The 13,610-nt window shown below is 38.9% G+C and overlaps 1 protein-coding gene across 1 annotated transcript in view; it reads right to left on the minus strand.

Moving 5' to 3' along the window:
- Positions 1-13,610, minus strand: part of KDM7A (lysine demethylase 7A) — an 81,207-nt gene that overhangs the window by 20,727 nt on the left and 46,870 nt on the right. The window contains exons 9-14 of the mRNA XM_068400897.1: positions 12,989-13,095; positions 9,834-9,925; positions 5,503-5,592; positions 4,443-4,652; positions 2,832-2,956; positions 2,140-2,297 (exon numbers count right to left, since the gene is read on the minus strand). Of these exons, the coding sequence (XP_068256998.1) occupies positions 2,140-2,297; positions 2,832-2,956; positions 4,443-4,652; positions 5,503-5,592; positions 9,834-9,925; positions 12,989-13,095 (782 nt within the window). The remainder of the gene's footprint in view (positions 1-2,139; positions 2,298-2,831; positions 2,957-4,442; positions 4,653-5,502; positions 5,593-9,833; positions 9,926-12,988; positions 13,096-13,610) is intronic.

Below are 13,610 nucleotides of genomic sequence, written 5' to 3' on the forward strand. Positions count from 1 at the left end.
GAAAGCTAAGGCCTCCATGGAATTAAACCTTGCAAGAGAGGTCAAGGACAAGAGAAAGGGCTTCTTCAAATACATTGCAGGTAAAGCCAACACTAGAGGCAATGTAGGCCCACTGATGAATGAGGTGGGAGTCCTGGAGACAGAGGATAAAAAGAAGGCGGAGTTACTGAATGCCTTCTTTGCCTCTGTCTATACTGTTGGAGGCTGTCCTGAGGAGCCCCGGACCCCTGAGGCCCCAGAAGAAGTCAGGATAGAGGAGGAATCTGTCTTGGTTGATGAGGGCTGGGTCAGGGACCAATTAAGCAACCTGGACGTCCATAAATCCATGGGCCCTGATGGGATGCACCCGCGGGTGCTGAGGGAGCTGGCGGAAGTCATCGCTAGGCCACTCTCCATCATCTTTGCTAAGTCGTGGGCAACGGGAGAGGTGCCTGAGGACTGGAGGAAAGCGAATGTCACTCCAGTCTTCAAAAAGGGCAGGAAGGAGGACCCGGGTAACTATAGACCGGTCAGCCTCACCTCCATCCCCAGAAAGGTGATGGAGCAACTTGTTCTTGGTGCTGTCTCTAGGCACATCAAGGATAGGGGGATCATTAGGGGCACTCAGCATGGCTTCACCAACAGGAAGTCTTGCTCAACCAACTTGATAGCCTTTTATGAGGATGTTACCCGGTGGATAGATGATGGTAAAGCTGTGGATGTGGTCTATCTCGATTTCAGTAAAGCGTTTGACACGGTCTCCCACAGCATCCTCGCAGCTAAACTGGGGAAGTGTGGTCTGGATGATCGGGTAGTGAGGTGGATTGTGAACTGGCTGAAGGAAAGAAGCCAGAGAGTAGTGGTCAGCGGGACAGAGTCCAGTTGGAGGTCTGTGTCTAGCGGAGTCCCGCAAGGGTCGGTACTGGGACCAGTTCTATTCAATATATTCATTAATGACTTGGATGAGGGATTAGAGTGCGCTGTCAGCAAGTTCGCTGATGACACAAAACTGGGAGGAGTGGCTGATGTGCCGGAAGGCTGCGCAGCCATTCAGAGAGACCTGGACAGGCTGGAGAGTTGGGCGGGGAGAAATTTAATGAAATATAACAAGGGCAAGTGTAGAGTCCTGCATCTGGGCAAGAACAACCCCATGTACCAGTACAAGTTGGGGACAGAGCTGTTGGAGACCAGCGTAGGGGAAAGGGACCTGGGGGTCCTAGTGGACAACAGGATGACCATGAGCCAGCAGTGTGCCCTTGTGGCCAAGAAGGCCAATGGCATCCTGGGGTGTATTAGAAGGGGTGTGGTCAGCAGGTCGAGAGAGGTTCTCCTCCCCCTCTACTCTGCCCTGGTGAGGCCGCATCTGGAGTATTGTGTCCAGTTCTGGGCCCCTCAGTTCAAGAAGGACAGGGAACTGCTAGAGAGAGTCCAGCGCAGAGCCACGAAGATGATTAAGGGAGTGGAACATCTCCCTTATGAGGAGAGGCTGAGGGAGCTGGGTCTCTTTAGCTTAGAGAAGAGGAGACTGAGGGGTGACCTCATTAATGTTTATAAATATGTAAAGGGCAAGTGTCAAGAGGATGGAGCCAGGCTCTTCTCAGTGACATCCCTTGACAGGACAAGGGGCAATGGGTGCAAGCTGGAGCACAGGAGGTTCCACTTACATTTGAGGAAAAACTTCTTTACGGTGAGGGTGACCGAACACTGGAACAGGCTGCCCAGAGAGGTTGTGGAGTCTCCTTCTCTGGAGACATTCAAAACCCGCCTGGATGCGTTCCTGTGTGATATGGTCTAGGCAATCCTGCTCCGGCAGGGGGATTGGACTAGATGATCTTTCGAGGTCCCTTCCAATCCCTAACATTCTGTGATTCTGTGATTCTGTGATTCTGTAAACCTCCACTCTGTCAAATGCTGCACATAGTATTCAAGATGGCATTAACATAAAAAGGTGAGTTTTATTTTTCAACTCTATCCTCTTAGCTTCTTCAGTAGACAGATAATGTTTGACAAATGTTTTGTTGTAACTCCTCATATTACTTCTCTGATCTATTAGTTTATCCTCTTTATACTTTGGTAAAATTTCAGTCAGACTTCACAATAGTTATACCCTCTTCAAGATCATCAAAATGTTGAACTGACAGGACTTAGAGACAAGCTTACTGTTCAGTGGTTTCTGGGCATCTGCATTCCCTTCTCCTTCACATCCTGAGGGCTGTTCTTCTACCTTAACAGTCATCTTTTTCGACCTTGTCCTGTCATCTTCATCGTCACTATCTGCTGTGTAAAGACTTCGATCTGTAAACGGGCGTCTCTCATCTCTGTCTCACAAGAAAAAAAAAAATCACGTTATTCTTACAAACCTGAAGCAATTGTTTTCCTTTCGTTATTTACAACACACTCTCAAGATACAATGGTAACATTCTCTTATGCTCATCTTTTCCTTCTGAATTGCACATATTCCTGTTTTACTCGCTGTACAACTGTCATTTCCATAAAGATACGAAGTTTTACACCAGAGTATTTTTAATGACAGCCACTCTAATATAGATGGATACAAAACAACCATTTCTACTTGGAAGCATTGCCTTCAGTACAAATCCAACTGAGCAACTGAATGAAATGCTGTAACAAAGGAACGTGCAAAGCGTCTCCTTCTCTTCACTCCATAACCGTGGCTCCACTAGGGGACAGCAGACACAATGTACAACACATTCCTTCTATACTCCTAACATGACTCTTACTGGTAAAAGGGAACTTAGAGCTCCACAAACACAAAAGAAACGTTAGTAATAATTAGCATGCTCCAAATCATAATGACTAGGAACAAGTGATGTACAACCAACCCTTTGTACCTAATTATTCTTCCATTTGACAGCAGAAGGCGAAGATCATTGTCTTTTGTTCGCCATTCAGGTACAGTAGAAGATGGCTGAAAGGGCTTGTTAAATCTCCCGTTCAGTTTTGAGCTTGTGGTATCCTAAAGAAGTAAAAGCAATGTTGCTTATTATTTATTTCTATAAATTCAATTGTTTTTTCTGCACTCCACAAAAGCTTAAACTCAGCACCAGGATGGTTACCTTCCTGATAACCAACTGAAGAAAGCTCAGACAAAACGTGTTTGGATGTAAAAAACAGCAGACTGCATCTCCACCTTCCTTGAATCATCTGTACTCTCCTGAAGCATCCGAAACAACTGTAACTTCACTATAATATTCCTTTTATGTTTCCTTTGGAGAATTATCACTGTATTCAAAACAAAGAAATACCAACAGAGACAGGCAAGCCAAAAGCTCGGCTTGGAACTGATAAGGCAACTCCTGGATTGGGTATCTGGTCCCTGCAATTAGTATCCCAGAACTGATTTATAGGACAGTAAATCATCAATAATGGAAAGTAACCTGCCATAAGCAGAACTTCCTTAGCTCATAGCAATTTACATTTGACATATACTCTGAAGAAATCAGTGATACACTTATGTGCCAAACCAGGAACATGTAAAACAATAATTTTTTTTACAAGTCAATACTGATAGTGAACAATATATTTCTACATTAAATGACAATGACTAATACTCCTAAACATTTGTTTGTAGCAATGAACTGCACAGGTTAACTATTTGTGGTAAATTCTAAGTTCAGCTTCTTGTCTTTGGGGGCTAAATGAATGTCTCTTGTTCATGCCTTATGAAGACCAATATAAGGACCCAAATCAGTATTTCTCCACTATGAGAGTCCATCCTGTCCCAATTAAATTTGTCAGCATTTCTTATTCTCAGAAAGCTACTTATTTCCTTTCATAAAGCTACTTATTTCCATTCTCTCACTCCTTCTCCCTTTTCTGTTGCTGTTTTTTTGAAATAAGGTCATCAAACCTGAAAAAAAAGAATTTTTCAAGAGACTACATTTCGCTCATTCACTCCATGATACCTTTGTAATGTGACCACAAAGTCCACAGCCCCACAACAGAGACCAAAGGCAGCCTTAGGCATACTGGTAGGGAGGCACAGTCATACAGGAAATAGGAACATGACCAAAAAACAAGGCTAATCAAATTACAGTAACTGAACTATAAGAAACAGCTATCTAAAAACAGATAGAGAAGCAGACTGGCTCAGAGCCTCACCGAATCAAGGCTTTGCAAGCTCCCTTTTCTTCACAGAACAGATTCAAAGTAGCACTTGATAGTTACAGCAGTCCTAATTCAAAAACTATACTTGAACCAGATAGGGGATTCAGGGCACCTTCTGAACCAAGAGGCTGAAGGAACCTCCACAAAAAAAATTATCAAGGAAGAGAGAAATTCCTATCATGAAAACTCAAAGAAACCGAAAACAATTCTATCCATGTCTCATATGACAAACAGTAGTAGTCTGTATTCTTACACATGTTAAAAGCTTTTCCCTTTCAACGGAGATTAGAAATCTACTCCGGTTTTGTTTTTCTTGCACGTAACTTAACACTTGCCTCCTCCCATGGCGACATCTCCAGCCTTTTCAGTACCTCCCTGGTGTGAAGTTCCAGGATGTCCAGATTAGAAGGAGTTTTGGTAGCATGGTCTCGCAGTTTCCTCACCCTTCGTCTGGAGTGGTGAGAGGAAGTTGTTTCATGCGAAGACCGTGAAGTTGGACACACACCAAGAATTCCCTGAGTTTTAACTAGTTTGTTGTTTTCCTCCTTTAATTAAAAATACATATTTCAGAATAGTCTCAGGAATAAATCCACATATTTACATGCTGCTTCTTATTCATCTAATTAAATGCAGATGATATAAATAAAATTGTTAGACCTTTTAGAGAAGTACTACATATTTCCTATGGATTTGATGTACAAAGCTTAGTTCTACTGCACCTCTTCCCCACTTGGGGCTTCTGTACTCTCCCGTAACAGTAGAGCTTAACACCAAAAGTTACCACCAAAACATATGGTTTTATTCATGAAGGCAGCACAGACATGTACTGTACCCAACAGATCACAATTCTCTTCACTTCTCAACTGTCTCTCCACATACAAATGTGCGAATTTTTCAACAATCAATATTCATTAAGGAATAAAGGAGCAAAAAACTGGTATAAGAGGGGAAAAAAGAAAGAAAAAAACTCACTGACTATATAACAAATAGTGACAAAACATAAGAGTAAAAGACATAACAACTGGATCAGAACTAACAAACAAGAGGGTAGGAGAATGGAATATGCACAGAATTTCAAATTAAACTCTTTAACAACATATTCACAGTAATTACTGTAAATAGTTATGAGAACATTTTCGAAATACTGACCTACAATAATTTCAGCATTGTTTTTTTTCTTTAAAATACATAAAACACCCTCACTATACATTTTCTTTATCTGAAAAACCCATGGGTTATTATTCCCAACAGTTTTCCTCTTGATCTTCTATTATTAAAAGAACGTTAAATAAATTAAAAGGTGAATACGGTCAATCAGAAGCATAACTACTACGGAATTCCCTGATTCAAAGATTTTTTCTCTGCAGGCTTATGTAGGGTTGCCTCTGTTCTTACCTCTACAGAACGAATCACTTTTGAGAGCTCTTTTATGAGATGACCAGGCCTAATGTTGTCTGGAATTTCAAAGGCATGTTCTGTTACAAGCTGTATGCAAAGGGGGAAGAAAACATACTTAATTCATTTTTTCAGATAAAAGCAGAAGTAATATGAAATAAATAAATCTACAGGGAAAAAAATTAAAAGGAAAAAAAACAGATTAATTTCTGTAATAATGAGTGCAAACTGCCAGAACAGATATACACACACACTGAAGCTTCCAGTCCAAGCTTTAGAAGGTAGCAGATATCCCTCAATGTCTCTAAGAATCCAAAGAAGGGGCAATACGAAGCCACACTAACAACCACTTATTTTTTTTTCCCCTCAGTACAGTACTCATTCTTTTTTTTCCCCTTAGCTTGGTCAGTATAGAGCCACACTTCAGAAACTCATTAGAGTCATGACCTTCAAAACAGCTAAAGACTAAGGGAATTTCACTATGTCAAAAATTTAATCTAAAGAGCAAATCAAGAATAATAATCAGTAACCAACATGCAGATTTTTAGATACCTGCCTCACACTTCACGTTAAAAAATAACAGTCTTAGCTTATTTAGAATCTAGCAGGTTGGAGAAAGTGATTCAAAAAAAACATTCCCTATAAAAAAATTTAGGAAGCTTAATAGTTTGTGTTCCCTTTAATCCTCTGAAACAGTATCCACGACAGGTTTCCTGTATGTATATTACCAATCTGAGTAGGTCCAAACACTCTACAGTCAGATCTAGTAAAAAATACGCTTAATATTTTGTATGTACAGTTTAAATGTGCCTCAAAACACTTTTAGTTAGAATTAAACAGACAAAACAGTACTCACACATAGACCAGAATGACTGATGTGAATTCTGGTATCTGACTATTACTATCCACCTTAACTGACTATTTAAATGGAAAAATATCCTACAAACACTTTCAGCTACCCACATTTCAAAAATGAGATTCAGCAGCAAAATTATTGCTAGAAGCAATTTGATACTGTATGTGCATTTCATTGAACCTGGCTTCCTCTCAGTCATTAAAATGAACACTCCCCCCCACCCCAAAAAAACCAACATGGATGTATAACCATGGTATAATCATTTACTTCAGTGCCATTAATTCTACAGGAAAGATTAAACCAGCTGCTATTATTTACCATCGTTCATTCTTTGAATGCATCACCTCTACACATTCACACTTGGGAATACAGCACCTCTGTCACTAAACTAATTTTTCCAGCAAATTACTGGTCATTTTAGAACCATTCAGTCCTTTCTTCTTAAGGACTTCACTCTCCCAAAAGCCTTCCTGTCCATGAAGACTTCAAGAGGAAGCGACTGATGCAATCCTCCAAAACACTGACTTCAAAGTTTCTCTGGTTTAAAAATACTGAAAAGTCTTCCTAACGCAAACATAGTTTATATCAGAAGCACATTATTTTGTCATTATGATCTGCAGTAACCCTTTGAGCAAAGTAAGTTCTAGTGGCAAGCTTACTTGTTTGCCACTATAAATGGTACCTATTTATACCAAAGCTTTCTCAATAAAGCTGTGGCAGAGTAAGTATTAAAAAAAAAAAAAAAAAAAATCCATCCAAGCAATTTAAATATATGAACAAATTCAAATGGATATATAACCTAACAGTCTGACAGAAGGAAACGATGGGCAGGAAATACAAATACCTACAGACGCCATGTCTGAAAAGTTATTATCATTATTAAATAACTTGTTTTCAAGTTGTGTCTGCATACTACCTCTTGGAAAAGGAACAAGCACCCTTTGGGACTGAGGAATTCTCTTGTACTAGGGAGAACAGTGGCAACAAAATCACCTAAGTATGTCAGATGTAAATTGCAGATAAAGAAAAAAATGAAAAAAGCTAGGATTAATTCAAGAGCTTCAAGAAATGGTTTTGTAAATGCTGGAAATACACACAGGAAAAGGAAACTTGTCTTAAATCAAGAGATACATATGAAAAAAAAAGTCCTAGTCGGCACATGAATCCACCCATATTTGGAAACCAGCATCACAATGAAGTATACCAATACTTATACAAAAAACAAAGATAAAATAAAAATAATACATCCCTCCCTCCTTACAAAAAACCCTGATTTTTTTTTTTTCTTTTACAACAGCTATTATTATTTGTTTAAAAAAACCCCACAGAATAATCTTACCGGCACATGAATCAAGCATCTGAAAAATTGAATCTGAGACCTGTTGCTTATGCAAGCTGGAAGGAAGCCAGAGCTCAAATACAAGAGCTCAGATGACTAGATAGGTCATCATCATTATTGTGTGTTATCAACTAACCAGCAGACTGATGATGTGCACCAAAGTAATCAAGAGGATACACATACTGATAAAAACCTTACACAAACTGAATTCAAATCAAGACATGAAAACTGAAATATAATTTTAGTAGCACTCAATCTCTATTCTCAGCATCTTGTAATTTTTGGCAGTTGTTAAAATATCGCAGAAATGAAGATAATGCTGCCCTGCTGAAGAGGAGTTTGAAATTCTCCAGCAAATAGTTTAAAGCAATTCACTAAGATAATCCACATATGTCTTGAAACAACATACTCCATGATACAAATGTGAAACCTCATGAGCAGGCTTCTCATTTGTGGAGTATTCATTTGTCATTTCTCTTTCATAATCTGTCTGAAATCCCCAGCATGAGCAGATCATACAGCAATGTACAAAGCTCCTCCTTTCTTCAGATGCATACAACTACAATCCTATCATGCACATGGCCTGCTGCAAAGAAGAGATCACAGCTCACTTATGAAGCAGTAGCTAGGAAAGATGAACACAAGGTACAAAACGTGATAGCTGGTGGACAGCAGACAACACTGTGACTAGATCACTGATGCTGTGACATTTCCTCACAATTCAAGTGTCTGTTCTGCCAGTGGTTTGGGAATACTCACAGGTCTCATTAATAAGCATTCATAATGCAGCACGTGCAATTAATTTTTTCCACAGAAAAGTAGGAAACATCACATTCTAGATGAAGTATTAATCAAACTACTTAATTAGCTACTAGACAGTACACAAATGCTACAATACTATGCTACAGCAATCTAGAAAAGAGGAATTTCAATTCAATTTCAAATTACAATAAGGATTTATACAGGCTATGTTTGATCTCAGTTATCAGCAGTCTGATTACTCGGCTTGCTTATTATCCATGCCATGGATGCAGAGACAGCTTGGATTCACACAAGGCTTAACAGCTTAGGCACAACATCCTGTAAATACTGCTACACTGCTTACTAGCTAGCTTTGATCCAGAATGGCATAGACAAAGAGACACTGAAGAACCAACTCAGAGGTGTTACAGAGGGCCAGCAAAGGTTCACCTGGAATCAGTAACGCTATACAGGCTGGACCCCAGATGATTCCACAGAGTAACCACCTCTGCGTTTGCACCTCATGTTCAGTTCCACAAAGCTCATTATGTTGGATGCAGTATTGTGCAAATTTCACACCTGTTGTATAATAAGTTCTCTTAGAAGGAGAACTTGTGGGTAGAAAGACCAAACAGATCTCCAACAGCCAGTCCAAGTCAGCATGGCCAGCAACAAACTGGAATTAATAAGCTCAGTCAGAACCAAACTGCCTGTCAGTGAACAGCACCTCCCAGAAGCCCAGGTTCCAAGAGGGCTTATTAGCTCTGGCACATGAAAACACACATGGAGTTAGGCCAGATCCAGTGCTGTGCCAAAACAAATAAGCTTTCCTGGAGAGCAAAGCAACAGCAAAGCCAGCATAGACAATACATGAATGATTTTACAAGAGCCATCCAATGTTCAGCAGGGACAGTATTCAACTGAAGTTAATATCCTCATCTGAAGCTAAATTGACTATTCAGCAATACAGGTGTACCTGAAATGCTCTCCAAAGCACAGACATTAACAGAAATTGCTAAATATCAGGGCATTCCATCCCTCCATTGCCTCACACTAGGATGAATCAACTATATAAACACATTTCTTAGAAAAAAGCCCCACCTTATCAGCTTACCCTCTAGCATTCTTATCCCGTCCTGAGGTGAAGCAAGATTCTACTTCTATCAGCTACAATACAAGAGCTTATTAATTGGTCTAAAAAGACCTTATTAGCATCATGGAATATAAAATTGTCATGATGATTCTTCCCCAGATCAGCAGTACATAGTCTCCACAGAGTCTTTCAGTACTCAATTAACAGATAAAAATAATCTTAAACTTCAAAAGGGCGCAGACCTTCACTTCTAAATCAAAACAAAGCTCAGCAAAATAGCAAACAAAATCACCTATACTTACTTCTTTTTTCATCCATAATTTTAAAGCAGTAAGTAAAGCCTTCACTCCTTGCACTAGATAGCTTGGAGGCTGGAAACCGTCTTCCCTCAGTTCTGAAAAGGATACAGGCACCAATTTAGAAACACACTAACGGTGAAAACAATAGAATGATACCTACCCTTCAGCCAATGAAGTTGCCATTATGCAACAGCACAAAAAAGGAAAAGTTGTGCAAGCAAATGAAACATGACATCCTGTATTTGTGTGCATACTGTAACAAAAAAAGCAACCCAACCCTAAAGTGATTCTATGTAACATCATCTTTTTTTTGACTTATTCTTGGGTGAATTAGGGATAGTTTACAACATACTAAAAGTCAATTAGAACAAAACAGATCTAAAATACAGAACCAGAGAAAACATATTTGAAGAAAGAAATCACTTTTCTTTCATTCAGAAATATTTTAGTCAAAGTGGACCAGAAGGATGTGGGATGTATCTCTAAATTAGAATTCCTATTGCTTATTCCCATACATACAGCAAATGGTTCACACCAGCACACTTTCACTCCCCAAACATTTTGTCACCCTTCCAAACACCACAGTTCTCCCTCACACAGTTTAGATCATTTTTCCTCCCAAAATCAAAGGGGACAGGGGATGGAAATCACTCTGCTACAGAAGCTGCTCTTAAGAAAGCTGGTGCTCCCAAGTGACTGCAATTCCTTTTCAATTTTCTCTTTTCCTTCATGGGGAAAAAAAGAAGGGAAAGGAGAAATTGTCCGTGAAAAGTCAAAAGCAGATTGCAACCTCTCCCCATGTTTGTGACAAATACTTCCACTTGTCAATAGCAAATGTACTAACACTAGAACTATTTGGCTCATTTTATTCTCTTAAAAGAATACAATAATAAAACACTATTCTTATGGACAATGTATTAGTCTGCTGGTAGAAAAAGGAAAGTTCTATTACTAAACAGCTGTTCTTTCCTCCAAGATGCCTCCTACTTGTTAAAGAGTACTAGCTGCCCACTAGCTAACTCAGTTGATAAAATTTTGAGAATATAATGCTGCACCATAGGCTAGATTTTTTAGCTGCAATAGAAAAGACTGCATAACATACGAGTAACCAAAATTAATGAGTATTGGATAGGTGAACACGTTACCTATTCTGAAGCCCCAAGAACTATGAAGAAAAATAGTTTAGGTGAATGCCACAACACTTACAATATCATAAAACACTTCTTGCCAATGAAAAGACAAAACTAAAATGTCTATGACCCTGTTATCGTTTTATAAAAAGAACCAGAGAGATACATTGTGCTGATTTTGCTTACTGACCTGAACGTCACGTAAAGTACTGCTAACAACCATGCACTCAACATTTTACCAGTTGGTCATCACCACTACCTTTCACAACTGAACTGGTATCATCCCTTATTTATAAAACAAAGGATTCTGACTGGTAAACACCTAACTTACATGAGTCTTGCTGCTAAAGCCCAACATAATCTTCACTCTAGCCATGGAAACCTCAATTTTGATTTTTTTATGATGGTTTTATAGATCATAGCGTTGTTCTGCAACAAAATATCTGCTCAGCCACAGATTAAAAATAACAAGAGAACAAGCTTCATACCCCTTCCCTAAGACAAAAGTCACAAGAGGCTCCTAGTCTATGTACTCAAGCAGTCATGGGATAAAAAGGGGAGCGGGAAGAAGGGTGGAACAGACATGGGACGCAACTCAGTTAGCCAGATGATTTAGAAACATATATCCCACTGATTTTCCAGCAGGAATACCGCTACTGTGTCTTCTGACGAGTTTAAAAATTTTAAATATGCAGGTATAAGACCAACCAAAGCAAGCTTTCAAGAAGAAAATACTCTTTTTGGAGAAGGAAGAATTTTCTGCAAGTTTGTTCTATTTGGTAAGGTTTCTGAGTTGCTTTACGTTCACCCAGAAACTTTAAATGCTCATTTAGGAAATAAGGGTTGAAAGGAGAACACATAATTTTCAATAACTAAATGTTTTCATATTAGAAAGAGGGTACATGAGATTCTGATCTCTTCCAAAGCAGAAGTTGAATTCAGCAGCCTCCTCTGAAGGCTGACTTATCTCCTTTGAAATACATCATTTGGAATATGACACAGAGGGCAAAATATTTGAGGAAAAGAAGGTGCAGTCAGGCAGGTGCTCTCTCAAGTTCAATTATACATGGGTACAGATATAGGAATTACATGACTAGATGAGGAAGTTTGGAATGGACTGGCAACTGTCTAGAACAAGAGGTTGTTGAGATGTCTATTGATAAGCACTGATATAAATGATTTAAGGCAGCTCACAGGAACTGATGCATCTTTCCTACAAAAGACCTCACAGACACCTTTCCCTTCACAAGAAAGAGCAGAAGACAATAGGTAGTTTGACTAAAAAGGTCAAGAAACTCTAGAAGTGCAAGAAAACCTCTTCATTCAGCTGTGAAGCCACCAAGAAGAAACCCACAGATACAAGTTAGTGGGATCACTTAGAGTCATTTGCTGAAAGAAAGAGAGAAAGGCTACCACAGGGTACTCAAAGATCATAAATTATATGGAAGAAGCCTGAGTGAAAAACTGATGCCACTGAAATAAGTTTCCTGTCTTCCTTAATAAGGTCTTTTCAGATAATGGCAAATTAATCCTATTTGGCTGGTAGTATAATTGCACTGTGCCAGGATCTCAGATACTCTGTCTTGACAATCTAGAATATTTTCATTGATCAGATACATCATCAGCATTGGATGAAAAACAATAAAATAGCTCAAAGGTCCCAGCAGCATGGTACAAAGTGTCAGCTGCACGCATCACCAAGTGCACTAAGACTTCTGCACAGTGCAATTTACCCTAGAAACCTTTGATCACCCAAGTAGTTTTCAGAAAGATCATTTACTAAAACCAAGAACTGCTGGATCTAGAACTGTCACAGTGTAGCATTAACTAAAATCTAGTTTAAAAAAAAGTTTTGTTTTTTTTTTTAAAAAAAAAAGGAATTTAAGTCTGGTTTTCCAGGTTAAAAAGCTTCCTCTGTTCACACAACAGCTGTATAATTTTCTCCAATATCAATGAAGAGGGTAAAAAAAAAAAAAAAAAACCACAGACCAGATACATGTATATCTCTTAAAACAAAACAAGGATTACCTTTCAATGTTTCCAGTAAGTTTTTGGCCACAAACCAACAGATGGCTTCAAAGAAAGGAAATTTGAAAAGATCCGGGGTTTTTAGCCTCTTCTCCATTTCGTAACACCTGAACAAACAGAAACATTACAAAATGTGAATATTTTAATTACCAAATTCATTATTCAACTATGTAATCATTCAAACTGACACAATGTCCAAAATAAAATAAAATAACCATGGCCATGATAAATAAAAGTAAGTACCACATAGTTAAATCCCAACAAGACCACAGACAAGATTGAACTCTGGTCTCATCCAGGCTCTGACCTTATCAAGTTTGACTGCGGCACTTCTAAGAATAAAGTTGGACTTCATAAAACTAGGATACAAACCCAATGTGTGATCTTTTAACAGATGGAATTTTATCAGGATTCCACTGTAATAAATAAAAACAATATGTTTAGAAGACAGCTCCACATCTTGGACAAAAACTAAATACAGCTGCCCTTAGAGCAATGCTGACTTGAGGATGCTCACTTCAACTCGGTGTCGCACACCTGGGCTTGCTCAGTTTTGTTTTATTCACTTATACTAATCTCCAAAGTCGAGTTTTTCTTTCCTTTTTTTTTTTTCCTTTTATTC

This window comes from Nyctibius grandis, chromosome 5, assembly GCF_013368605.1.
Source record: "Nyctibius grandis isolate bNycGra1 chromosome 5, bNycGra1.pri, whole genome shotgun sequence".
In the NCBI taxonomy this organism is placed as follows: Eukaryota; Metazoa; Chordata; class Aves; order Nyctibiiformes; family Nyctibiidae; genus Nyctibius; species Nyctibius grandis.